This window comes from Cygnus olor, chromosome Z (genome assembly GCF_009769625.2).
Source record: "Cygnus olor isolate bCygOlo1 chromosome Z, bCygOlo1.pri.v2, whole genome shotgun sequence".
Taxonomy (NCBI): domain Eukaryota; kingdom Metazoa; phylum Chordata; class Aves; order Anseriformes; family Anatidae; genus Cygnus; species Cygnus olor.
The window spans coordinates 24,137,937-24,164,259 of record NC_049198.1 but is presented as its reverse complement, the minus strand read 5'-3'; the positions used below and the strand labels follow the sequence as shown (position 1 = coordinate 24,164,259).

General features: G+C 37.8%; 1 protein-coding gene across 2 annotated transcripts in view; it reads left to right on the top strand.

The window, feature by feature from the left end:
• The window catches only part of JMY (junction mediating and regulatory protein, p53 cofactor), a 90,011-nt gene that overhangs the window by 4,374 nt on the left and 59,314 nt on the right, over positions 1-26,323 (top strand). For both annotated transcript variants that reach the window (XM_040540209.1, XM_040540210.1), the window contains exon 2: positions 15,685-15,858. In XM_040540209.1, coding sequence (XP_040396143.1) covers positions 15,685-15,858 — 174 coding nt within the window. The remainder of the gene's footprint in view (positions 1-15,684; positions 15,859-26,323) is intronic.

Sequence of the window (26,323 nt, the reverse complement as noted above, 5' to 3'; positions counted from 1 at the left end):
TTGTTCCTGCATAGCAAGTTGTGAATATGGGAACCCTATCTTTACGTTTCACGCTTATTTCAGCATCTTTGAATTAATGGTACTAATGAATCTCTCTTTTTACTTAGAGTTCTTAATTGCTGTGGCATTATGAAATTTGGCAGGTAATAGTCAATAGCATCTTGAGTGCCAGTTATAAGACTAGTCACAGACTTGCTTTCGTTTTGCTGTTTCTCTATGAATTCTTGTGTCTGTAGGCAGACTCTTGAAAGACCATTTTGTATATCTCTTCTCTGTGTGTTCTTCTGAGTTGTTTTAATATAAAAGCTCAGAAAAAAACTCTTAGTAGATGATTAAATTCTAAAGAAATTCTGAGAGAATCTGATTTTCAGTGGCTAACTTAAGACTGCCTTGGGAGTGGCAGTGTCCTTCCACTGTATGTTGGAATATCTTACTAAGCACCAGAGTAGCCCTGCGAATTTTTATGTTGGTTGGCTTAGTTTTCTTTTGACTCAAAGGGCTAGAAAGGTTAAGAAAAATTAATGTCAAAGTCTTTTGTGTGTTTTGTTATAGTAACAACTTCTTTATAAGAAGAATTTTTTTGACAGCTGTTTTGCCATTTTCTTTCAAATTAGTATATATATAATTTTTGAAAATACTTTTGCACAGCTTTAGTAGGGAAACTGTTTTCAATGAGTGAAATATGACTGTCAAATCACTTAGATGAGTAAGTATTGGCTCACGTATAAATCAAAGGATCTCACATGCTTTCCAAAGGCATTGTCAAATATTTTTATTTACGAGAAAAAAATCTAAATAGTATCCATAGGTTATTCTTTCGTTGTTATTCTAGTATTTCAGTGAAAAATAAGAGTTTCAGTAGTCTTAGTAACTTGTCTTTATTTTCTTGCTTCTGACCATGTGTGTTCAGATCTAAAGTAAGTGTATATATGGTAGGTAGCAAGGCACTCCATGAAAAATTAAAGTTTTCCAGAGGTGAGGTGACCTCTCCCTATTCAGTGATCTACTCCTAAGCACAATGTGATTTAAAGAGAGATTTCTACATCAAGGTGTTAAGTAATCCAAGAGTAATTAATACAAAACAGTATGAAAAGTATTCAGTGATGCAAAAATTAAATAATAGCAGTAGTGTTTCCATCAAAACCAGTGAAACATCTCTATGCAAGAGGCAAAGAATCCTGGATTCTGCAACAGCTAGATCGAGAAGACACATAAGGTGTTTCATGAGGGAACAGAACACCAGTTCAAATTTAAACTAGGGTGCGCGGAAGATTAAAATAAAAGATATACTGTAGATTATTGTTACTATTATTACTTCTCTATATCTGTTGAAATGAATAGAGCAGGGTTAATTATTAATTACTGCTCAGCAACAGTCTAGAGCATTCTGGAAATTCAAGCCTATTTTTGTTTGAAAGCTGTTTTTATGTACCCATCAGTTGTAGTGGTTAACACTTGTTTGTGGTACAACTACTTTAATTCACTCCTAAATACTCAGTAAATAGGCCATCTAACCAATGTACTGCTATGTTAAGTTGGTAGTAACCAAAATACAGTATGGCAGCAGCTGTAGGGCATGCTCTATAGAACAGGTAAGTAGTCTTCACCTTCCTAAGAAACAGTTGCATGATAATAGTACTCTGGCTAGTACTTCTATTGTTGTCCAACCAAAGACTTCTTTTTTCCCTCAGTGTTAAACCTTGCCAGCCATCATCTTTTTTTTATTTATCTAATCTGCAATTGGAGTTATTAGCAGTTAGGTTTGGTTGTTACAAACTAGACCTCAGTTAATAAATATTTTAAAGGCTTGGCATTTTAGTGGTTGGAAGTTCACACCTGACTCATTCTGCAAGCATCAAACACAGTGGTGAGGATACCATGATACGTTTTCAGGTAAGCAGAATGAAACGTGGAGTGCTTCCCACACTTTTCTGTAAATAATAAAAATCTAAGTCACACTTAGAGTGAATTCTGTGAATGTAAATAAATGTTACAAGTTAAACACTTTATTATGGTGTGATACTACTGAAAGGCAGGAAACTGACGTAGAGAAGGCTGTATCACTTGAGATGCTTGGTCCTCCTTGCACGGAGGATAAATAAATACTGCAACAACTTAATCATATGGTGGACTTAAAATTGCTGAAAGTCAAAGCTGTTATTGCATACCGTTGTAAAACACATGCTTTAAAATGGCTTCTAGGAATTCAGTATTTAGGGGACATTGACATTACCACAGTCTTTGCTTATCTTAAGCTTGTGAGTTAAACCCTTCTAAGTACTACGCAAAATAACTGTTTACCTTTTAATTGGAGATCTTTTATCTCTCATCCTTCTTCTGTTGGATATCTTCCTGACTAAATGGTTGTTTTTTTCTAGTGCCCTTCCCCTTTTACTTGCCTTTCATAGGTAGTAGCAAGCTGCTTTTGATTGCTTGTGACTTGTGATTGCAAGTTAAAGTTTTGGGTGCTAGATTTGTTTTTGTCAATATTTTTTTGTTGTCTCTTTCCAGTCTGAGTTTGATACTTCTGGATTTGAAGTAATATTTTTTATTCTTTTTCCTTTTTGCAATCCACTTATGGCATGCATATGTAGATAATCTTAATGTGTTTCTCTAGTTTTGCCTTCTTAGTTTGACAAGAGCTAGCTGAAGATGATGAATACTGCTACCATATCTGAAAACAGTAGAGAATGTTTAAAATAATACACATTTCTTCAAGATGTATAAATGATATGTGCGCAAAGAAAAGGACTTCTGCTTGGAAGGTTTGGTTTTCCTTGACAGAATGTGAAAAATAAAAGTACATTCTATAGAATATAGCAATACTGTTCAGGATAACCCTTAATCAGTAAGCATAGGCTTAATATTTAGAAACTGAACACAGCAGCTTGTTCTTATAGTTCTTACAGTTTTATGCCCTATCAAAATACCTGGGAGAAATGCGATATATGCTCTGTTTAACAGTCTGAACCCTGGTTGGGAATCATTTTTGTCTTGTAGTTGAGGAAGTGTTCTAATGAAAAGTTTATTTTAGAGATAGACTTTACTTTTAAAAGTTGTTGTAGCTAATAGGCAGTTCTAGCATTTTCATACGCTAGAGTACTTTGACAAGGTGGGTACAACCTATGTGATAAACACTCTGAAACCCATTATGCTCTTGGGGATTCACAGCCTACCTTATTTCTTAGCTTTTAGATGCTGTGTTGGGTTGTTTTTTCTTCATGTTTACATTACTTTGTCGTCTTGCATATTTTTTCCCCATTTTTACCAGCATTACTTTCCTTCTCACTCCTCAACTGAATGTTCTCCAGAACTTAGGCCTTCAAGTCAATGCCTTTTAATACTGCTTTCAATATCCAGTAACTTTTTTCTCCTCAGTTTCTTGCTGTGATAATATAACACAGGCTGGCTTAGAATTGGAAAGCAGATTCTTTCTAATCACTGCATCTTCTTATACTTCTTTCTGTAAGACACTGCTTACTAGTAGATGGTCTTTGAGGTTTATGTTGTACTTTATAAACATAATATAGCTTCCACAGAGCTTAAAAAGCCACACTAAAGCCTTATATTTCAGAAGTGGCCAAGTCTACTATTTTTCCTCTTTTGGGAGGTGAATTTTTAATCTTAATAGGAACAAACCCTTGCAGTCCACCATGAAACTGCTGTTATTGAAGAGGACTTCAGATAAAGTGGGGACCTGGTGAAATGAAAGATACATATAGAAGAAAAGCTTACCCATAAGGAGTATGTTGGGGAGGGAAGGAAGACAGGGCAGGAGGAAAGGAAAGGGAAGGGCAGTAAATAAAGATATTCTGAAGATATATTTTGAGTAACTCAGTTATACTATGTATATATCTGCCCTGTTGCTCAGAATGCTGTCTGCTAGATAGCAGTAGAATAGGGTTGCATAAGTAGAATAATGTTGCACTTGTTGCTTTAGCAGTTGAGAGTATCTTCTAAATAGGCTCGATCCTCATCTTCCTTCTGTATTTTCTCCACAGAAGAATCAACTATTAAGATTTCTTTCTACTATAATTCCGCTATGGTTGATAGTGTAATGCCACTATGTATTTTTTTTAGTACCATACAAAACCAGGGGAAGCAAATGAGCGTGTATTGCAGTCAGCAGAGGAACCTGCAGCACCTAGAACATTACTCTGCAGTGTTGGGCAACCAGAGTGCTCAGGAGTTGCCAGTAACTTAACACCTGTTACATTGCATCCTCCCTATCCTAGAAAGCAAATGAACAGAAAGGTAGTTAAAATAGATAAATTTCGTTTTTAAAAACTTGTCACAAGTTGTTAATTTACCGTGTAATAAAAGCATGAAAGTAAGGTATTATGCTGTTGTAAACATTTTGCTGTGTTAAAAATGGACTGTCCAGAGTGATAGTGCTCTGGGGAAGGTCTGACATACAAGGCCAATGGAACCTGTAGGTTTAACCATGTTATATATACACCAATCTAGATGGTTTTGAGAAAGGGTGACAATATACGCTGGAACAATTTATTTGAACTAGTCATATGTTTTGCATAGTACTAACATCACTATAACCATTCAGAACAAAGATCTTGGATAGTTCATTGAAAATCCTGCTCTAAGTGCAATGCTGTTTAATAACAAACGTCAAGAATGTTTTAAGAATGGTAAAGAGAGAATTCTTGAGCCCTTAAAAGAAGTAATAACATGATCTCATCAGAAATCTGATGTTGATATCTGCTAGAGTATGGGTTAGTCTCTAAGAGTAATTGTTGAAGCCCATACAAAACTTGATACGGGATCCTAAAGTCTAGAAAATAGTCCAGATTTTTTGGACAGGAGAATGAATGACTTCATAGTATCTTTCAGTCATAAACTGCATAAATTAGCAGGGGAAATGTGTTTTTGTTTTAATTAGTTCGTTGTTGAAACTTGCCCAATTCCCGTTTTCTGAAGAATTTGGGCCTGAAATACAAACCAAGCCATTGTAAGTTTGCCTGAAAACTCCATGAAGAACTTTAACACATAGTGCTAGATTTTAACTTTCAACATCTCCACAAATGTCTCCTTGTTTTCTAGCTCTTACTTTTCAGCTATGTACATTACTCCTAATAACTTCTTACTAGTGGCACATTTGCGCAGTTTGGATTTTGCCTTTTGCTTAAGTCCTTTAGCTATAGCAGCCAGAAAGGTGTTTCAATGTGAAGACAGCTTCCTAGGCAAGCTAGTTTTTGAAAATCTTCATCTGGAGCTGTTGAGAGTAGATATAAATAAACTTCTGCAGTTTAACTACCTATGACTGGTTGCAAAAATGTTGGCATAGGTTGTTTTAAATTAAAAACCCTTTTCCTGGTAAGCTCCTATCTCTGGGTTTCCTTTTTAATCTTTTTTTTTCTGTTTATGGTATTTGTATAGTAAAAACTATGGATTTTTTTTTTAATATATAGGGCAGACAAACATTCACAACAATTTGAATGCTTAGTGAGCATTTCTGTGTTTGCTGTTTTTCTTTGTCAGTTCAGTAGCCCATTTTATTGTTTCTTTTTCCAGTTCTGAAAATTGTTATTTTTTTGTTCTACTGTTACAATACTTTTCCAACTGGATTTTTTTTCTTTTGAAAAATGTTTCAAGTATTCAGCTAACATTTAACTAAAATGAGTTGTAGCACAACTTTTCACATACCTTGCATCATGGTTTTCATCTAGATGCTTTTTGGGAGGGGGCTTTGTTAAACATTCTTCAATAACTTAGAATCATAGATTATTATGTTAGAAGACGAGAAAATTTAGTGGTTTTTTCATTTGTTTTTAATACGTCAAAGAACTCTTCATGCTTTCTATCTGTTTTAAGGAAACTTTAAAAAGTAAAAAAAAAAAAAGGCATGAATACAGATGCGAGGCTTCTGAAGGAGAAAAATTTATAGATCAGTTTTAGAAGTTTCTAAAAAGTTTTAGTTTTTCTACAAACAGCCCTGAGTCTACAGAACCCAAATTGTTGCAGTTTGCTTCTGTAAGAAAGTTATTTTGCCTTTTTTATATTTGTTTATATTTGTTTATAAACGTGAGATGTCAGAAGTTCAAATTGAACCCTTTGTCACTTCAGAGAAGTAAAAGTCAGGAAAATATCCATACGTGGGAGGACTTTTAAAAATGCAAAACTACTTGGAATATTGGAACTGATGTGGAAGAGTTTAGTTAATAGGTAAACTGTACATATTATTTCAACTGTGTTTTATCATGCTGCTTTATCACACGTATTTTATTTCTCTGTGTCATGTAATACATATACCCATATACATTTAATACATATATAATTTCTCTATGAAAACAGGACTAAAAACAACCCAATGGGATAACACTGCAGAATACAGGTCTATGTTCATCTGATATTAATTTAAATTGCTCTTTTCTGAAACGTTGTGCTGCTACGAAGGTGATATAATAGCTTACTGTTTGTGTGGTATTTGTTGCTAGAGTAGGAGGAAAAATAGTGTGCATGATACGGTGTTTCAGGAGTTTCTTCATACCACAGCCTTTTATTAGTAACAGTGGACTGTAATAGTGGACTGGATGTTGTATTTTACTTTTAGAAGCTTTAAAAATAGGGTGTAGTCATGTTTAAACCTGTTCCTTTCTTAGACCTAACTTCTCTGGCTTTTTGTGATTTCACTGTTGTATAAGGTGCTGCGGAGTTTGAAACAGTATTGAACTACATGAGCCTTGGGAAGCCATGCAAAGGGCCATTTCAGTTACCCATCAGCTGTTGTCCAAGGTTTAAAGGTGGCTAATCCCCAACACTGCTGAAGAGAGCTGAAGAACTGGATGTGCTGTAATGCATCGCTTGCTGATGCTGAAGGTGGGGGTGGGTGGGATCCTCCTGCAGCTTTGTGTGCCTTCCTGTTCTGCATCTCTGTCATTGATGATTCAACGCAGCGTAAACCTCAGTAAATTCATCCAACGGAAATAGCTTTTTGCCTGGTGCTTAGTTAGCTTGCTGAAGATATGACAAAGGTAGTGCAGAGGAGGAATGGTGCACCTGAGAGGAGAAAAACATGGAGCCAGGGTGGAGCTGGAAGAAGAAGTAGAAGAGGGGTGGGAAGTGGGATATACTTTCAGTAACAGCAAGCTCATCTCAGCTTTAAAAAGTAAATTCGGTCTTACCAGTGCCTGGAACCTGTTGTCGTAATGCTTTACCTCCTTTGCATTAGATGTTAAAAAGCCTAACATCAGATTAGTATCAGACATTTGAGAATATCTGCTGCCATGACAAATGTGTTGTAAAACTGGTAAGAGTACTAATTCTTTACTGACTATGTGAGTCCCATGAGTTGACTTCAGCATGACGATGATAGCATATTTGTTGTTCCCATCAAATTCTCACATTTCTTTTTGTAAAAGAATATTTGTTGTTTAGCAGAGTGGGTGTTTCATTTGTATCCTGACAATGCAAACCTTACACAGAGAAAGTGTTTTTTAGAGTAGTGTCATAATACTTTGTCAATTAAATGTACTCATTGTATGCGAATATTAGTTTGAGATGGCTGTCAGTTTTGACAGTATTGAATATGTTTTTCTGATGAATATCGTACTTCAGAAGCACAGAAAAAGAGGGTCCATGGACCAAAAATTAATGTATTTTATGTCACAGCGTGAACATCTCTTTAATGTATGTTCTAAATATTTCTTATTTTGATTGGATTACTGCAGAAAAAGTTACTTAGAACTCATTAGGACACAAATTAAAAAACAGCTCTTTGCCAGGCCTTCAGGGTGAGGTGTTGTCTAGAACTTTTTTGTTCAAAGTTACCATGTTCCAACTAATCAGTGATTCATTACTGACTTTATCTTTTAGTTATTTTACCCCTTTCCAAGGGGAAGGAGTCCCAGAGTACCATACTAACCTTGAAATAAGGTAAATATTAGATGCCCCTAAGGGGTCTGTCCTGGAACCGGTACTGTTTAACGTCTTTACCCATGATACAGACAGTGGGATTGAGTGCATCCTCAGCAAGTTTGCATATGACACCAAGCTGTGTGGTGCAGTCAGTACACCAGAAGGAAGGGATGCCATCCAGAGGGACCTGGACAGGTTGGAGAAGTGGGCCCGTGTAATCCTAATGAGGTTCAACAAGGTCAAGTGCAAGGTGCTGTACCTGGGTCTGGGCAATACCAGACATGAGCACAGACTGGAAGAACTCACTGAGAGCAGCCCTGCAGACAAGGACCTGGGGTTTCTGGTGGACAAGAAGCTCGGAATGAGCCAGCAGTGTGTGCTTGCAGCCCAGAAGGCCAACTGTGTCCTGGGCTGCATCAAAAGAAGTGTGACCAGCAGGTGGAGGGAGGTGATTGTGCCCCTCTATTCTGCCCTTGTGAGACCCCACCTGGAGTGCTGCATCTGTGTCTGGAGTCCCCAGCACAAGAAGGATGTGGGGCTGTTAGAGCAGGGTCCAGAGGAGGGCCACAAGGATGATCAGAGGGCTGGAGCACCTCTCCTGCATGAAGACAGGCTGAGAGAGCTGGGACTGTTCAGCCTGGAGAAGAGAAGGCTCTGGGGTGAAGGCTCCAGGGTGACCTTATCACAGCTTTCCAATACTTAAAGGCAGCTTATAAAAAAGGTGGAGAACAACTTTTTGGTCAGATAATGACAGGACAAGGGGGAATGGTTTTAAACTATAAGAGGGGAGATTTAGATTAGAGGTTAGGAGAAAATTCTTCACTCAGAGGGCAGTGAGGCATTGGAACAGGTTGCCCAGAGAAGCTGTGGATGCCCCATCCCTGGAGGTGCTCAAGGCCAGGCTGGATGGGGCTTTGGGCAACCTGGTCTGGTGAGAGGTGTCCCTGCCCATGGCAGGGGGTTGGAACTAGATGGGCTTTAAGGTCCCTTCCAACCTGAGCCATTCTACGTAGATAACTTGTATCTATGCTGTTCCTAGTAATACACTAAATTCAAATAAATAGCTGGCTTTTATGGGCATTCATTTGGCATGATAGCTGTACCTCTCTTAAATCATGCTACAACACACAGTATGGTAAGGTGATCAGAGAAGTACCATTTTATATCATCTTAAAACAAAAGCAACTTTACCACACTATTACACATATGTTTGTCTTCTTCACAGAGAAGGAGATACGTAGTTTTCACTTGTTGACATCTCCATCTCGAACTTTTAGAAGAGATCTAGTGTGCCATACATTGTTGTCAGAGCTGGCAGCTTTAAGTCTGAGCCATGTGATACTCCCATGAGTTATGTATACATAGTTCTGCTGAGATTTCTATTTAGAATTTTGGGTGGGAGGAGAGAAATTGCATTGTTCAGTAATGCTGCATACATGGAAATAATATTTTGGCTCACTTCACTGCATTAAAATATTATTTCAATTTTTCTTACCCAGTAATTGAGTACTTTTTCTGCTGACTTGTTTTACAGGTAGTACATTGAAATGAGGTGCATTTTGGTAGGCAGTGTAAACGAACTTGACTAAAATGATTTTTACTATCCCAAGAGCTGTTAATCTGAGCATAAATGAAAATAACTGTTATAACTGAAAAGAGGTCAAGATGGCCGGTCAGCACTATGCTGGTCTTAGCCTTCTGGTCTGCTGTCTGCGTTTAGGTACTGTGGTAAAAGACTGTTTTAAACAGGGTTTAAAGAGGATTTAATCAAGTAACTCACTCTATGTGAGCAGCTCTTCACAGCTCTAAAAAGAAAAGTGTGAAACATGTTATGAAAGTGTTCCTTTTTGTATCTTGGGTTTTAAAGAACCTGTTTTACTTCTCAAAACCTTTTTGTTGCTGTTTTTTCTTGGTGTTTTGTGTGTATGTGTTGCTGTTTGTTTCTTAGAATAGCTGCAAAGTTTGATAAACTTGTTTATGTGTGTGTTTGGTTTGGTTATTTTAATTAGCTCATTCCTTCTATAAACAGCCATTCAGAAACTCCTCCCCAAAATTCAGACAATAACCTTTGCTACACATTGGCATAGACTTGATATCCCCTATCTTCAAAAGCCTGTTTGAAAAAACTGGACCTTTTGGTCCACTCAGTAGGTAGAGGATTGCTTTAGGTACTAATTATCAACTCTGTGGTTTCCAAATAAGTTTAATACGTAACTAACTTGTTTGTATCTTCTTTTAATTTTGAGATTGGAAATACGTAGTGCTGCTTCTGACACTTCTCATTCTGAGCAGTAGTACCTGGCTTATTTACAGTGTCCTATTCACTCCGTATCCTCTTAGATGGTTTATATCTCAACATTAAAAAATATCTTAGATCTGTATTGGAGAGTCAAGCTTTGGTCTGCTTTGAGTGCGTTTATCTGTTATAATAATGCAAATGGTTCTTTCTGTATTACATACAAAGCCAAGGCTGTTGATGGCAATGCAATCATGCAAACAGAAGCAAGGCTTGATCTTTTAACCACAACAGGTGACATTTCAATACAGGAAAATACATTTAAGAGAGAGGAAAGTAGTTTACCTGTAGAACAGATTTCATGTAGTTGAGATTCCTACTCATTACCATGGTATGTATATGTGCGTGTCTTGCGCATGCATTAAGAAGATTGTTCTCTGTTTAAAGACAGCTTTAGAAGAGAGAATAGAAACAATTTTAAACCTGTTCTAATGTAAGAGCTTGAAGTCTAAGTTCGGTTGCTGAAATTTTGCATCCCAATTTTATGTACTCTGGAAGTTTTACTTCGTAACTCATTGCCTGGAATTCATTGTAGTCTATTACAAGTTTATCATCAGGTGGATTCATTCTGGAAGTGGCAAGTAATACTTTCAGGCATTTGAGAACTTAGTAGGAGAGTATCATAGAATATCCTGAGTTGGAAGGGACCCATACGGATCACTGAGTCCAACTCCTGGCACCACACAGGTATACCTAAAAATTCAGACCAAATGACTAAGAGCACAGTCCAAACGCTTCTTAAACTCCAGTAGACTTGGTGCAGTGACTACTTCCCTGGGGAGCCTGTTCCGGTGCACTACAACCCTCTCAGTGAAAAACCTCTTCCTGATGTCCAGCCTGAACCTCCCGTCACAGCTTGACGCCATACCCATGGGTCCTATTGTTGGTCACTAAAGAGAATAGATTGGTACCTGCCTCTCCACTCCCCCTCATGAAGAAGCTGTAGACTGCGATGAGGTCTCCCCTCAGCTTCCTCTTTTCCAGGCTGAGTAGTACATTCTGTAATTACTATTATTTCAAAAATATGTAAAAGCTTGGGAAGGGACTGGAAAATACATTGCTTGTTTTAGCTAAAATCAGGTATGTGTCATGTTGTAGAATTTTTACAAATTACCCAAAACAAAATGGGAATAACCGTGAAAGTTTTGGGAATAGCAGCAAAGGAAATGTAAGAAAAGGCCTTTCACTGATTAAATGAAGCATTGGATTACACCCCCAACTGATGGCAACTTACACATAATTGCACTGTCTTCTGTAGGGCTTTTAAAGCTTTATGGACAAAATATTTTTTTTTAATTCTGAAGACAGAAATAATCTTTGTTATATAGCTGAAATATGTGCTGTTAAATTGGGGAAAAGAAACCCTGTTTCCTCTGGCTAGAGTCTATCTGCATAATAGTTGCCTAAAATATATGGATTCATTTAGTTGTGAACAATGTAACATCTGTGAAACATGATTCTTAAAATAAATGCAGTATTCAATGGGTATTGCACTAGTCAGGCCTGTACAGGATATTACTCTACCCTCCTCCACCCACTTCTTTAAATAATTTAATTTTAAAAAGTTGTGGAAGTCAAAATTTCATACCAAGGCTGTTGAAGTAAATGAATGGTAGCACTGAATGTCTGTGCTGAGAATTAATCATCAGTGGGATATAAAATATGCCACAAAACTTGTTCATATATTTTATGCTAACAGTTTGCAAACTGCACAGTTTGAAGGTACCAGGTTGGTTTAGGCATTTGGCCAGCTTAGCCAATGTCTCCATCTTTCTGAAAGGTAATAGCTGACTTTTTTGTATTTCTAAAACAGCATATCCTCTAGATACTGCCTGCATGAAAATTGGAACATACAGAGTTAACTTGTGAGACTGTGGAGGGCCAGGTTTGCCTTATGACATTATTAATTCAGTGGATTCTGTGCTAGACCCAGCATTATTGTTATCTGATAGTCCAAGTACTGCCTGGATGGCAGCCAGTTAAGAAAAACGCTTCATCTGACTTGGATCTTTGACAGGAAATCTTCCACCGGACTGCTTTATGGAGCAGGGTGGGAGAGGTCCTCCATGCAGCTGGCAGCTGTGATATTAGTGGCCCCTTTAGGACTGGTAGCAGTAAACCAGCCTTCACTCTTCCTTGGGCTTATTAGTCTGTGTCTAGTAGGAGAATCTAAGCTATCAATCTTCTGTTCATACCATGCTGTATCAGCGAAGAGTGTGTTAATCACATCCGTTCCAAAAAGCGGGACAGAGTAGTTTGAGACTTCCATATTCTCTTAAACATTGCAAATCGTAAATGTCAGTTCAAACGCAAGTCATAAATTCTGCGTTGTTTTTCTTTTCTAGAACTGGATCATGTGATACTTCTTCACTCTCCCCTTTCCCTCCTGTAGCTTTTAACCCAAGTGGAATTTGAGGCAGCAGTTTTATGGTGTTGACTTGAGAGGATGAAATGTAAGCATGCTTTTGAGCTGATTCGCAGCTTTTGTAGAGGAAATTAATGTTTAGATGTTTCCCCTCAAATGCCACCTGACAGCTTTTTGTAAGAACATCTTAATAGGTGGGAGCATGTAGTGAGGCTGTCTGTAACCTGTGCTCACAGGTTAGTAACTGTGCTACCTGTTTTGAAGAATATCCCTATCTGATAGCTCTTTCGTGTAACCAAATAAGGTGGTGTTTGGTTGTTTCTAAATCAGCTTTGCAGTTTTGTTATGTTTCTTCTGGTAACTGTAGCTTGAATGACACTGCATCACCATTTTCATTGAAAAAGGTCTTCGTTAGGCACGGGAAATGGAAACTGGGGATTCTTGCTGTAGGAAGGAAGAAAGGTTGCTTGACTTTTGTTAATTTCAGAATATATATATATTATTCATTCATAATCTGTCCTCACTTGCATGTGTTTTTAAGAGTTTACTGCTTGGGGGTTCGGTGTCTCTGAAGGAGTTGAGGAGCATCTCTAGGCATAGGACTGCAGGACCCCAGGAGCAGACCAAATGAAATTAGACATGGACAAGACCCTGAAATGATGCCCACTTATTTTCTCTATGTGCATGAGCTTCATGATGCTTCTTTACATTATCAAAACTGTTTCTCATTATGGACATGATTTTCACTGAACAACCAGCTAATCATAAGTAGATGTATGCTCTTAGTGTCCTGAAAATGTATTCGTGCTATACTGATGATCATAAAATTGAAACGGATCTTCATTTCCTGGCACATTTTCACACTGAATTTTGCAAAGTTGTGACTGTCTTCCAGAATATCAGAACTTTTAGAAAGACCGTAAGATTGATCTGTGAAGGGAGGAAAAAAAAAGTACTGTATTGTATTGTTCTGTTCCGGAAATTAGTTTACTTAAGATTCTCTTTTAAAGGGTGATAAGTTTTCTCTAGTTGTTCCTTTTTGTTGCCTTGTAGGATATGTTTTGTATTTGTTTTTTCAGTATGTTGACAGAGATGATTATAGTTTTGGGACTACAGGTAGAGTAGGAAAAGGCTTGAGTATGGCAGCTCTTTCTTGAGGCACTAGAAACAGGCAAGAGGAGCTGAGGAAGATGCTGGCTGTGTAGACTGAAGGGTTAAAACTGCTAGAGGACTGGAATAATGCATGAAGCCTGTAGAAACTTAGGAGTCAAACCCAAGAGCATCTGGGATGACTTCTGTCCTTACAATTGCAAGCTAAGGCATGCACATTTTGCCCAGAAAGCTCATTAAAATACTGGTTTTACAGACTGCAAGCCACAAAACGCTACCCAGTACCTTCAGTGAGAACTCAAACACCACAGAATATTACGCACTGCTGGAAGACAGGAGAAGGGCAGTGTTCCTACCTTGCAGTAGGTAATGATTTCCTAGGTGAAACTGCATAGGTAATACAACAAATTGCTGCTGAGAAACATCACGTCCATTCTGCACCATCTCTCTGAGACCTCTCTTCTCTGACGAGCCTTGCTGAGGGAAAGCTCTTTTTGGCTTGTTGTCTGACGGTCACTGTAATGCTGAACGTGTAAATAAAGCTACTGAGAGCCTCCCTGTGTTCTGTCTATAACCTTGGCCAATCTTCAGAGCTTCAAAGGAAGTTGAGGTAATGTTGCAAGGATCTTTAGAAGCAAACTTTACATCACAAAAAAAATAATAAAATCTTACTCATTTGGGTAACAAAATAGCAGATTAATGCAAATGTCATGGAACAGAGTAGACGCTATGGTAAAATGTCATGTTTTGACATTCCTGTCATACAAATGAACCAGATGCCAAAGGACTGTTGATCAAAGGTTCGGTTTCTAATCTGCAGTTCGCTCTGTTTTGTCTTTCAGTAATTACACTTGATACAGCTTGGTATACTGAGAATATTTCATGTAGGTTGAGCATCCAGCTTGACTGAACACAGACAAGATAGGAAATGCTTATTCTGTATTATTCCTAATCTATATCAAGTAATCTATATTAAATTTAAGTAAACTTGGACTGTGAATATATGCTTTTAAATTGTTGATACAAAGAACAAGAGACTGACTTTAAATATCCGAAAGTTGCGTAAGAGGGGAATTAATTTCAGCTAATCTTGTCTCTGTGAACACATCAAGTACTCCATGTGTCTGCATGAGATTAGTTTTAGTTAAACATTTGAATATTCTTTTGGAATATTGGAAATGGTAGAAGATTTCTTTTTGGAAAATGGTAAAAGATTTCCAGCAACATGTGAGGTCTGCCCAGGCAAATGCCCAGAATAGATGCAAAGCAAACATAAAAATTGAAAACGTACATTGTGGCAAATTTGTAGAAACAAATGAATTTTCCACTCCACAAGAAATAAAGGAAGGCAATGGACAGAGCCCTCAGATGTTCTTTTATACGAATTAAGACATACTTCAAATAAAACAAAGTTTTTTGGTTTTGTTACTATTAAAAGCTTATAATTTCATTTTTTTAAAGATATCTAATGGAAATTTTGTGGATTTGAACTTCATGGGTAAACTGTCTAGGGTGAAATGCAGATCACTGTTCTGTTTCATGTAGATTCTTCTTTGTGTCTGGAGCTGCACTGATATAATGGAGCTATGTGAGTCTAAAGTAAAAGGGAGGCTAGAAAAAAGCAACTAGAAAGCTCAAAATCTGACTTCTGCTTTGACTTCCCTTTCTTTCCCACCACTCCTTCTTGCCATACAACTTTGTGAAGTATGTGAAGCATCATATCTGATGAATACGTTGTAGATTGTCAAACACTGAGTTGCTTTTTGTGCTTTGTGCTAATTTTCACTATCTTCTTGAGATCTTTGGAGAGAAGAAAGCAATAGGAGTGCTGCACATTTTGAGTTAAGATTATCAGAGAAATGACCATACTTAACTGGCTAAGTTCAAAATATGGGTGGGGATTAATATATTTTTTTGTTTGGTATGTCAGAGTGGTGATTTTACTGAGGAGGGAAGAGGATAGGCTAAAAATGTTTTTAAATAATTATCAATTTTGGTAGGAATTTTGAGCACATTAATTAAAATTGGTGCTTTTTTACAGCTTCTGGAGAAACACAAAAACACAGAAAGCATGGTCGAGCTGCTTGAACTGTATCAGATGGAAGATGAAGCCTACAGTAGTCTTGCAGAAGCTACTACGGAGCTCTACCAGTACTTATTACAACCATTCCGAGATATGAGGGAACTTGCAATGCTTAGAAGACAGCAGATAAAGGTATGGTAAAGGTAACTGAACTTCTCATTAATGGGGAAATCATGCTTTTAATTTACTGTTTACTAATTAGTTCTCTTACTGTGAATATATGCAGTTATAGTTTCTCCACGAACTTCTGACTGTATATCTCTGGTTCTTATGCTCAGAGGAGTGCTTTTGAAGAGTGAGAACATCTCTGACATATGTAACTAACCATTACTTGTTTAACTTCTTTGTTTGACTTATTCATTGCTAAATAGGTGAAACTTAAAAATTTGTGATTACTGGGATACTAATACATAAAATAGAGATGCATGCTGTACGGTGTATATATATAATTGTTAATTACTTTAAAAGATTCTACAGGAAATTACTTTTCATTTTAGTTTTCTGAGAATTTGATAAACCATTAGGAGTCAGTAGTTTCTGATCTTACGTTGTGAAATGTTTAAACATGGAAGTGTGTTTAAAAGTATGAAATTTGTTGTAACACTTTAAAAGTATATTTTAAGAGCTACATTAGTATAGCCAGCTGAAGAATACTACATTTGGGTAAAACTGTTTTATGATGCATGTGTTTTACTTAAAAATAATTCCCATCTCTTTAAACTTTTTTTTTCTCATCTTTTAAGTGCTTAATCAAAAGGAACAAATGTCCTCTTCACTGCATTGCAGAAGTACTTTTGATAATCATCAGTTCCTTTGCTGTTTATTAGACTGTAGCCTTCTGAATATTTTTAAATCTATATTATGACATAGGAGCTAAAATAAGCCTATTTCATTTAATCTGTATTGCAGATGTCAGTTTCTCAGCTTGACACCTTACTCAGTTAGCTAAAGTTCATTTTACTGGTTTAGATTCAAAAGATTTTTCTCTGTTTGAGTATAGAATGAGGGAGACAGGCAAGAGGATTTGAGATTCTGAAACTAGTTTTAGTTTGAGCTATTGCTGTCTAAAAGCAATTTTTTTCAGGAAATTCAGCAATCTGAAACTTTCTCAAAATTTATCAGTGAGATAATTAATATAAGAATATTTGAACTAAGAATACCTTTTACCGATGAATGATCAATGTTGCATAGAGAATTGGGATGAATATTTGTTTTGGGTGTATTATACTGTTGAAGATTATGAACAATACATTTAATAAAAAGCCTTCTTCAAAGCATGTTGAAATAGTTTCCATTTTATTTGAATTTGTAGAACAGGAAAGGCTTTTTAAAAAAAAATTTTGCTCTTGTCAAAAAAAAAAGGAGATAAATACTGTATTGCATATAGAACATGAATTAAGAGTCTTTTCTATTTTCAGCTTCATTGATCTCTTGTATTTCAGTTTTAAAGAACTCGGTTTTTTCCTTTTTGTGAAATAACCTCAGTAAACTAAAGAGACATGTTCTGTGGTTTATTACTTTATTTGTACATAGTTGCATCTAATGTACATTAAGTTCTCTTCCTAACTTGGCAATTTGTGAGCTATAAAAACTTGGTCATCTGTATTATGTGGTAGAGAAAGATGCCATCTCTTGTTTTTCATTTCATTGTTTGAGAGAAAGCAGTACTTGTATCTATGATGACAAAATATATATTACGCTGTGTAGCTAGGGTGGAAGAACTGGTTTATAAATAGAACTTGTGCTTGAGATGGTTTGTGTTAACTTGCTGCATATGTTTTTCTGGAAGGCTTAATAATGGAATAAAGATCCTTAGGTTTCTATAGACCATTACGGCTGGGGTTAGTTCCATTTTCATACATAACAGAACTATTTCTGACGTTTCCAGTGAGATGGGAACTATGAATGTACACTGCCTAAATATTGTCAAGGAGGAAGAGTTTGGATGTAGGGCAGGATAAGGAAGATAGAACCTGTGGAATGAGTTACTAAAATGAAAACAGTAAGTTACAGGGATAATTATACCTGGATACAAATACCTGTACTTGGTCAAGATTGTCAGTGCCTTCTGTAATTCCTTTATGTAATATTTTTGCAGCCATTCTGTGTTGGGTACCTGTCTTTGATTTGTGAGGAAATTGTCTTATTTTATTTTTTTATGAATTTGGAGTTTTTAGCAAGCATTTCAGTTAGTTTCATTTTGTCCGTTTTCAAAATAAGATTACGAAGAACGGAATTTATTTACCTATAATCTTTGAGAACAGTGTTTGTCCTCTCCTTTTGGAGCAAGACGTAAAAATTGTCGAATATCATCTGGGTGTTGAATTTCTGCTCTTACTATGGAAATTTAGGTGAGAGACAAGCCTACAAGAGGGAAGTGAGAAACACCAAATTCCGTGTGCTCAGTGGAGACTTGCTAGGGTAGGGCAACAGAATTCCCTGCAGATTCCTTCTTCACTTAAGGTACAAAGTTTGTAACAAAGTTAAACCATTTAGAAACTAAATTGCAGGGTTCTTGTACATGATGAAGTCTTTTTATTTTTTTAACCTGATCATATGTTAGTATTTCAAATTGTATTTTGTATTCATTGAGTGTGAAGGATGGGTAACTCAGTATGGATGAGGAATCAAAGCTGTAGTTTGAAGCAGACAGTTTAAGCAGCTCCTCACTTAAATATTGCTGAATTTGGAAAATGTAATGAAAAAAGGATGACTTACATAATAGAATGACACTCTGGAAAACTGTTTGCCAAATTCTATCATGGGCTCTAGAATAATTTATGTCTTAATTGGTTTTTAAACAGGGCATTTATTTACTTTTTTTAAAGTCTCATGTAATAGTTCTGAGGGCATGATCTTTTTGTGGTGAAGATTTTGAAAACAAAGTTACATAAGGCCCACAGAGGACACTAAAGCAGCACCGATTAAACTATGCCACTTGCGTGGCAATCAGCTCAACCTCATTCTTCTCACTTTCCAAAACAACATTCTCCAGTAGTTGCAGACTAGTGACTTACTGACAACAAGTTAGCGAAAAACATCTCATATAAAATCTATGGTAGTAAGCAGAATAATGGATGAAACACTTCAAAGAATGCCTAAGTCTCTTTCAGTATATCTGTAGCTGAAGATGTATTCTTGTATCATCAGAAATCATAGTTAGATGAACTTGGATTTTGGAAAACCTATAGAGCAGGTAATAAATATTAATCTAAGTTCATGCAAGATGGCTGGATTTGCAAATAAAGGTAATAAACTGTTGAAAATACTGCTTTCTTGTTTGAGAAACTGGTGTAGTATAGTGTATTATGATGTGATGGCTTTGAGACTATAAAAGCTTATTTAAGAAAGGTTATATTCAGTCCCTGTTCACATTCTGAGCTATAAATCCTGTAGATTCATTATATAGCTTTTTTTTATATGAAATGATACCAAAACGTTTTGCTTATTTAAAATTAGGGGATTATGGGCTTTCTGAAAAATACTTCTCTAAACAGGCAATCTGATGGAAGGCAGGCTGGTAGACTGAGCAGTGAGGAGCCTGAACTCTTTTTGTAAGGTTGCTGACTACAAATCGTAACATATATCTGATCACTTAAATCTGCAAGTGAATGGAATTTAAAACTGCTTGGATATTCAATTGTAAAACTGACTAATAAACAGAATTTTCTAAAAAAGATCTTGTTTGAATGCCAATTTTCTGGGGAATGTTGCCTTACAAAAGACAGGATTGGATAATAAAATGACAGACAAAGTTGTTAATAGATGAAAAGTAATGAAGGGTGAAATGAACAGAAAGGTGATGACAACATCCAAGAGTATACGTGCTTGTTTGTATGCACTTAGTTGTAACTCCTGATGCAAAAGTATGACAGTTATCTCGGCAGTTCTCTGAAAATGGCATTTTAGCATTCTTAATTCAGCATTCTTAAAAAGGATTTTTTTCTGAATTATTAGAGGAAAAAAAAAGATAAGGGCATTGAATGGAGACAAGGAGGGGGCATTGCCCTCTATGTCAGTGAGAGGCTGGAGTGTGTGGAGCTCTGCCTGGGGATGGATGAGGAGCTGACAGAGCTTGTGGGTCAGCATCACAGGGAGGGCAGGGACACGGGACGTTGTAGTGGGGGTCTGCTACAGGCCACCTGACCAGGAAGACCAAGCAGGTGAGGCCCTCTATAGACACACAGCAGCAGCCTCACATTCACAAGCCCTGGTTCTCATGGGGGACTTCAGCCACCCTGATAACTGTTGGAGGGACAGCACAGCAGGGCATAGGAGGTTCCTGGAATGCACTGATGACAACTTCCTTCTCCAAGTGACAGAGGAGCCAACAAGGAGAGGTGCTGTGCTGGACCTCATTCTCACCAACAGGGAGGGGCTTGTGGGGAATGTGAAACTCAAGAGCAGACGAGGCTTCAGTGATCATGAAATGGTGCAGTTTTGTGTTCAGAGGGCAGTGAGGAGGGAGCACAGCAAGCTCTACCGTGGACTTTGGGAGAGCAGGCTTTGGCCTCTTCAGGGATCTTCTTGGTAGAGTACCATGGGACAAAGCCCTGGAGGGATGAGTGGCCCAAGAAAGCTGGCTAATATTCAAGGATCACTGCCTGCAAACTCAGGAGCAATGCATTCCAACAAAGAGGAAGTTGGACAAAAGCACCAGGAGGTCTGCGTGGGTGAACAAGGAGCTCCTAGCCAAATTCAAGAAGGAAAAAAAAAGAAGACTACAGAGAGTGGAAGGAAGGACAGATAGCCTGGGAGGAGTACAGAGAAATTGTTTGGGCAGCCGGGGATCAGGTTAGGAAAGCCAAAGCCCTTTTAGAATTAAATTTGGCCAGGAATACCAAGGGCAACAACAAAGGCTTCTGTGTGTACATCAGTGATAAAAGGAAGACTAGGGAAGTTGTGGGCCCTCTCTGGAAGGAAGACGGAGACCTGGCTATCCAGGACATGGAGAAGGCTGAGGTACTCAGTGACACTTTTTGCCTCAGTCTTCACTAGCAAGAGCACCAGCCACACAGGACTGGGAGAATGAAGAACTGCCCAATGTAGGAGAAAATGAGGTTCGAGACCATCTCAGGAACCTGAAGGTGCAAAAGTCCATGGGACCTGGTGAGATAAATCTGCAGGTCCTGGGCGAGCTGGCGGATGTAGTTGCTAAGCCTCTGGCCATCACATTGGAGAAGTTGTGGCAGTCTGGTGAAGTTCCCACTGACTGGAAGAGGGAAGACATAACCCTCATTTTTAAAAGGGGGAAAAAAGGCAGATATGGGGAACTGCAGGCCAGTCAGTCTCACCTTTGTGCCCAGCAAGATCATGGAGCAGATCCTCCTGGAAACTATGCTAAGGCACATAGAAAATAAGTAGGTGGCTGGTGACAGCCAACATGGCTTCACTAAGGGCAGACCATGCCTGACAAATCTGGGGACATTCTGCAATGGGGTTACAGCATTGGTGGATAGGGGAAGAGCAACTAACATCATCTACCTGGACTTGTGCAAAGCATTTGACACTGTCCCCCATGATATCCTAGTCTCTAAATTGGAGAGACATGGATTTGACGGAAAGACCACTTGGTGGGTAAGGAGTGGCCTTCCAGTACCTAAAGGGAGCCTACAGGAAAGCAGGGGAGGGACTCCTTGTCAGAGAGTGTAGGGATAGGACAAGGGGGAATGGCCTTAAACTAAAAGAAAGAATTAGGAAGAATTCTTTCTGTTAGGAAGAAATGGAAGAAATTCTTCACTCAGAGGGTGGTGATGTGCTGGCACGGGTTGTCCAGAGAAGCTGTGGATGCCCCATCCCTGTAAGTGTCCAAGGCCAGGCTGGATGGGGCTTTGGGCAACCTGGTCTGGTTGGAGAAGTCCCCACCCATGGCAGGGGGTTGGAATGAGATGGTCTTTAAGGTTACTTCCAACCCAAACCATTCCGTTATTCTATGCAGTTGTGAATGTGTCTGCATATACTTGCATTGTGAACACTACAGTTTCTGTTCCTTCCTCCCAGTAAGATACTGTAGAATTAGAATAGTTGCAGGATGGCAGTGAGAATGGTAAAGGTATTTCCCGTGAACAGGCTCAGTGCAAGGAGAGTAAATGAATCAGATTGCATGCTTTCAACGGCAAAAAAAGGCAATGAACGTTAAGATAAGAAATAGATCTATAAATCATGAATGCTGTGGGAAAGGATATAATGATAGTTGTCCAAGTATTGTATAAATATTGTAGGAGTTAGATTCCATTCCTTGTGGGTCCTTTCCAACACAGGATGTTCTATGATTCTATGATTTCTTTCACTTTTTTTTTAATAAGAAAAAGCCTTGGATCTACCTTAGGATAGTGTATTTGGGGAAAGGGTGAAGGAAGATGGAAAACAAAAGTGTGCATTCAAAATACATCTTGATCAAAATACGAAAGGATTTTAAACATGAAGAAAATACTAACTTGTGTCACTCCAGGGGTGAGGTTATAAACAGGAGATGTGATTTTTTTTCTTCTGCCATGATAGAGACAGGGAAGGAATAAGAAAGAAAGAAGAGAATTAAAAGCAGACTGTGTAAGGCAAGGAAGGGAGCTTAAGAAGTTCTTAAAAGACAGAAAAACTCAGTCATGAGACTGTGAATTTTGCAAGTCCAAGTTTTCCTAAATCTGTAAATGGATTAAAATCTACTACTTTTTTCAGTAGCATTAAAAAAAAACAAAACATATTTTTCTAACCTTTCATGCTTTTTTACTTTTTGCTGGCTTTATGCTGGACCTATTAGGGCTTTATTTGCAGTTACTACAGTTCTTTGTAGTATTCCTATTCTTGGGTATTTATGTGGATTTATTCAGATTTCTTGTCTAATTCTTAAGGGTTATTTTCCTTTTGTTCAGTATATCTGTATATACCAACTGTACATCAAGAATTCATGAATGTGTACATGTGCTTCATATTTTGTCTGTTGCATATACTAAGTTTTCATTCACAAAAGGATTCTACAGCTTCCTGAAACAGTCAAACCCACTGAATTTAACACTTCAGCTCACTTTCTTAAGTGATGTGTTCATGTAACAAGTATTTTTCCTTCTTTTTTAAATTAACCTTTTGTAGGTGAACTTTTTTTTAACCTGGAACTCAATCAGTCAAGTTGAAAAGTTAGTAAAGGTTGTATCACATATGCGTGGATAAATAGGGAAGCCAAAACTCAGGGTACAAAAATTAGCCTTAATCCTGTCAATTACTAATTAAAATATTTTAACTGTAATTTAACTCTAGCACTTACATACACTGTCATGTGTCTGGAGGAAAAAAAAAAGAAAAGCAATTGAATAATCCCAATCATTCCTGTTTACTCTTGTCATAACTCTGATCTTCTATATTTTTCTCTGCTGAATACTTCTTAATTTCTCATTGTTCTCCATTGTTCTGGAAAAAACATTCACCACTGTAGATTGCGGTACAATGATGTTCTTGTTTTGTCTTTTTTCTGTATGTGTTAACATCCTATTTGCTCTTTAGTTTGTTACTGCCTTTAGTGCTAATACTTTAATTAAAATATTTCTGTCATTCTCCTATATATCGATGCAGGTAATCAAACCCTTGGAGTTTTTAATGGTAGTCACAGGCTTCAGATATGTTGAGGATTCAAAGCCCTCTAATCTGAGCTGGTTTGGATGTATTAACATTAAAATTAATTTCAGTATTTGTTAGATAAAACCAGTAGAACTGTAAAGCCCATTTTAAAGCTCAGTGCTTTCACTGCATGTATTTAGGGCTGTACATACAGCTTTAGAACATCTGTTGGGAAATAGTGTTGGGTTCATGTTACTAGCTGGGAGCATAATTAAATTAAAACCTGTAAAACAAGCTTTAAGAGTCCCTGAATGTGTGATGAAGCTGAAATGCATGCTTTTTCTTGCTATATATCTGGCATGCTGTGGTTAGTATTTTTTTTTTGCCTGCTGGACTGTGTCAAAGAGAGGCAGCTAAGGGGTTGAACTGAAATATACCTTTACATATGAAGTTGTTTTCCTTTTTGTATATTGCCTCTGGCATGTATAGTGCTCCCTCAACTTACTTTTTTCATTCCTATAATATAATGACCTAGTATTAAATCTTGTGGGTTCTTTTCCTTTTCTCCCAGTTATGTCTAGGAAGATGATAAAGGGAACTGTAGAGATAGGACAGGCTCCTACCTAAGCGATAATGTGATGTGACCTAAGTCTGTTTTCTGTCAGTCTTGTCCTTTATTGTTCCAGTTGTCTTGAGTCAGAAATTAAAAATATTCAAGAGCCTTGAGGAATATTTCTGTACTTAGGACATGTATACTGCATAAAACTTAAGAAAATCTTACAATTGCAGGCCTGTTTCTCCTATCTTCTTGCAATAAACTTACTTTGCTCTGTTTAAAAAAGGGATAAAAATGTGACATAACAGCAATATCTCTGAAATTATTTGGAGAAGCATGATTGTGTACTCCGGTAGAAAAGTTTCGCCTCTCCTATTTCTTCTCACTTTCTCACAGACTAGGCTGGGGACCTCATTTCAGTTTGTTTCCTCTGAAGAACTAATTAATTTTCTTTCTGATACATATCCATGCAGTGTAGGAACGTGTTTTTACGATCAGTTACTCTGAAGTGATACCAAATGGAAATAAATGTTTACGATAATGTGTTGACGTTAATGGCTTCTGCTGTTTCTTCCTTTTCTTGTGTGCTTTCTGACAACTACTTTTGTGAAAGCTGTAAATGTTTTTTTGAGTTTCAAAGCATGCAAAATATGAAAGCCTTATAAAGCAAATCTCATCTTCAGGAAAAAAAATATCTTAGCCAATTTTACAATTAGGCTTGGATTCTTCTCAAAGTGAACACAGTTTTCTTAGGAAGAAATAGCTGGAATGTGCTTTCTGAGAAAATAATTGATAGAAAGTAAACTTAGGTTGTGAGGAAATGACCCCAAGTTGCAGCAGGGGAGGTGTAGATTGAATATCAGAAAGAATTGGTTCACGAAGTTGGAATGGACTCTCCAGGGAAGTGGTGAAGTCCCTGTTCCTGGACGTATTTAAGAGAAGTGTGGATGTGGTGCTTAGGGACATGGTTTAGTGGTGGACTTGGTAGTTAGGTAGATGGTTGGACTTGATGATGTTGAAGGTTTTTTTCCAACCTAAATGATTCTGTGGTTCTGTGATTTGGCTATGTGATCTAGTTGTGAGGTGAGATTTATTCTCTCATAGACCACACCTATTTTAGAACTTTAAGTCCAAATGAGGAACTTCAGAACAAAAAGTGAGTTTGTCCTTTATGTTAGATAAACTTCAACTATATTAAAAATTCCTAATTTTTAACTAAAATAGTTTTTTACCGAATCAGAAGCATATACATAGGTTTACAAGAAGTATCAATTAGATGATGGCACTTTTTTAGTTTTTCTTTCTTGCTGTCCATTTTAATTCTTCAGCATCTTCTCTTAGTCATATCTATCATGGACAGTAGTCATTTTGATAACACAGAATAGAACAGAACCACTTCAGGTGTAACCAAAAGTTAAGGCATATTATTGAGGGCATTACCCAAATGCCTCTTGAACACTGATAGGCACATAGCCACCTCTCTATAAAGTCTCTCCCAGGGTTTGACCACCCTCACAGTAAAGGAACTTCTCCTAATGTCCAGTCTGAACTTCCCCTGGTGCAGCTTTGTGCTGTTCCCTTGTGTCCTGTCATCAGCGACCAGGAGCAGAGGCCAGCACCTCCCTCTGCACGTCCCCTCCTCAGGAAGTTGCAGAGAGCAGTGAGGCCGCCTCTCGGCCTCCTCAGCTCCAGACAGGACAACCCCGGTGTCCTCAGCCTCTCCTCACAGGACAGGCCTTCCTGCCCTCTTACCAGTTTTGTTGCCTTTCTCAGGACACTTTCAGGTAACTTAACATCCTTTTTTATTTTGTGGAGCCCAGAACTGCACACAGTGCTCAAGGTGAGGCTGCACCAACACAACATAGCAGGAGAATCACCACGTCTGACCAGCTGTGCTGTGCTCAATGCACCCCAAAATGCGGTTTGCCCTCTTGGCTGCCTGGGTGCGCTGCTGGCTCATGCTGAGCCTGCTGTCAGCCAGTATCCCAGAGCCCTTTCTGCTGAGCTGCTCTCTGCTGTTTCTGTTTATTCTATAAAATGACCTGTGCTTTTTTATGGACTACAAAAACAAAGGGTGCTGGCATCATAGAGATGTGCAGTGTGCAAAATGAAGCCTAAATATATTACGCATGCATTGCAAACAGTAATGGAATGCAGTAGCACATAGGATCTTCCTTTAATTTCTTAATGACACTTATTACTGTCACAAATGCATTTATTAAAAGGGATTAATTCTGAAGAGAACATTGAAAACAAAGTCTTCAAAAAGATGGGCCTATTCAAATTGCTGTTTAGTGATCCATGTGTGTTTCCCTTCTCCTCTTTAAACTGTCAGCTAGGATAAACTGCAGATTTGAGAGCATTGTTTCTTCCTTCTTCCTCTTTCATGAAGGTATTGTAGGTGGGTAGGCAAACCGCCATGTGTTCTTCATGAGTCGCAACCTCCATAGACAGCTTCTGTCTCTTTTCACCCCAACTTTTTTCTCTATTACA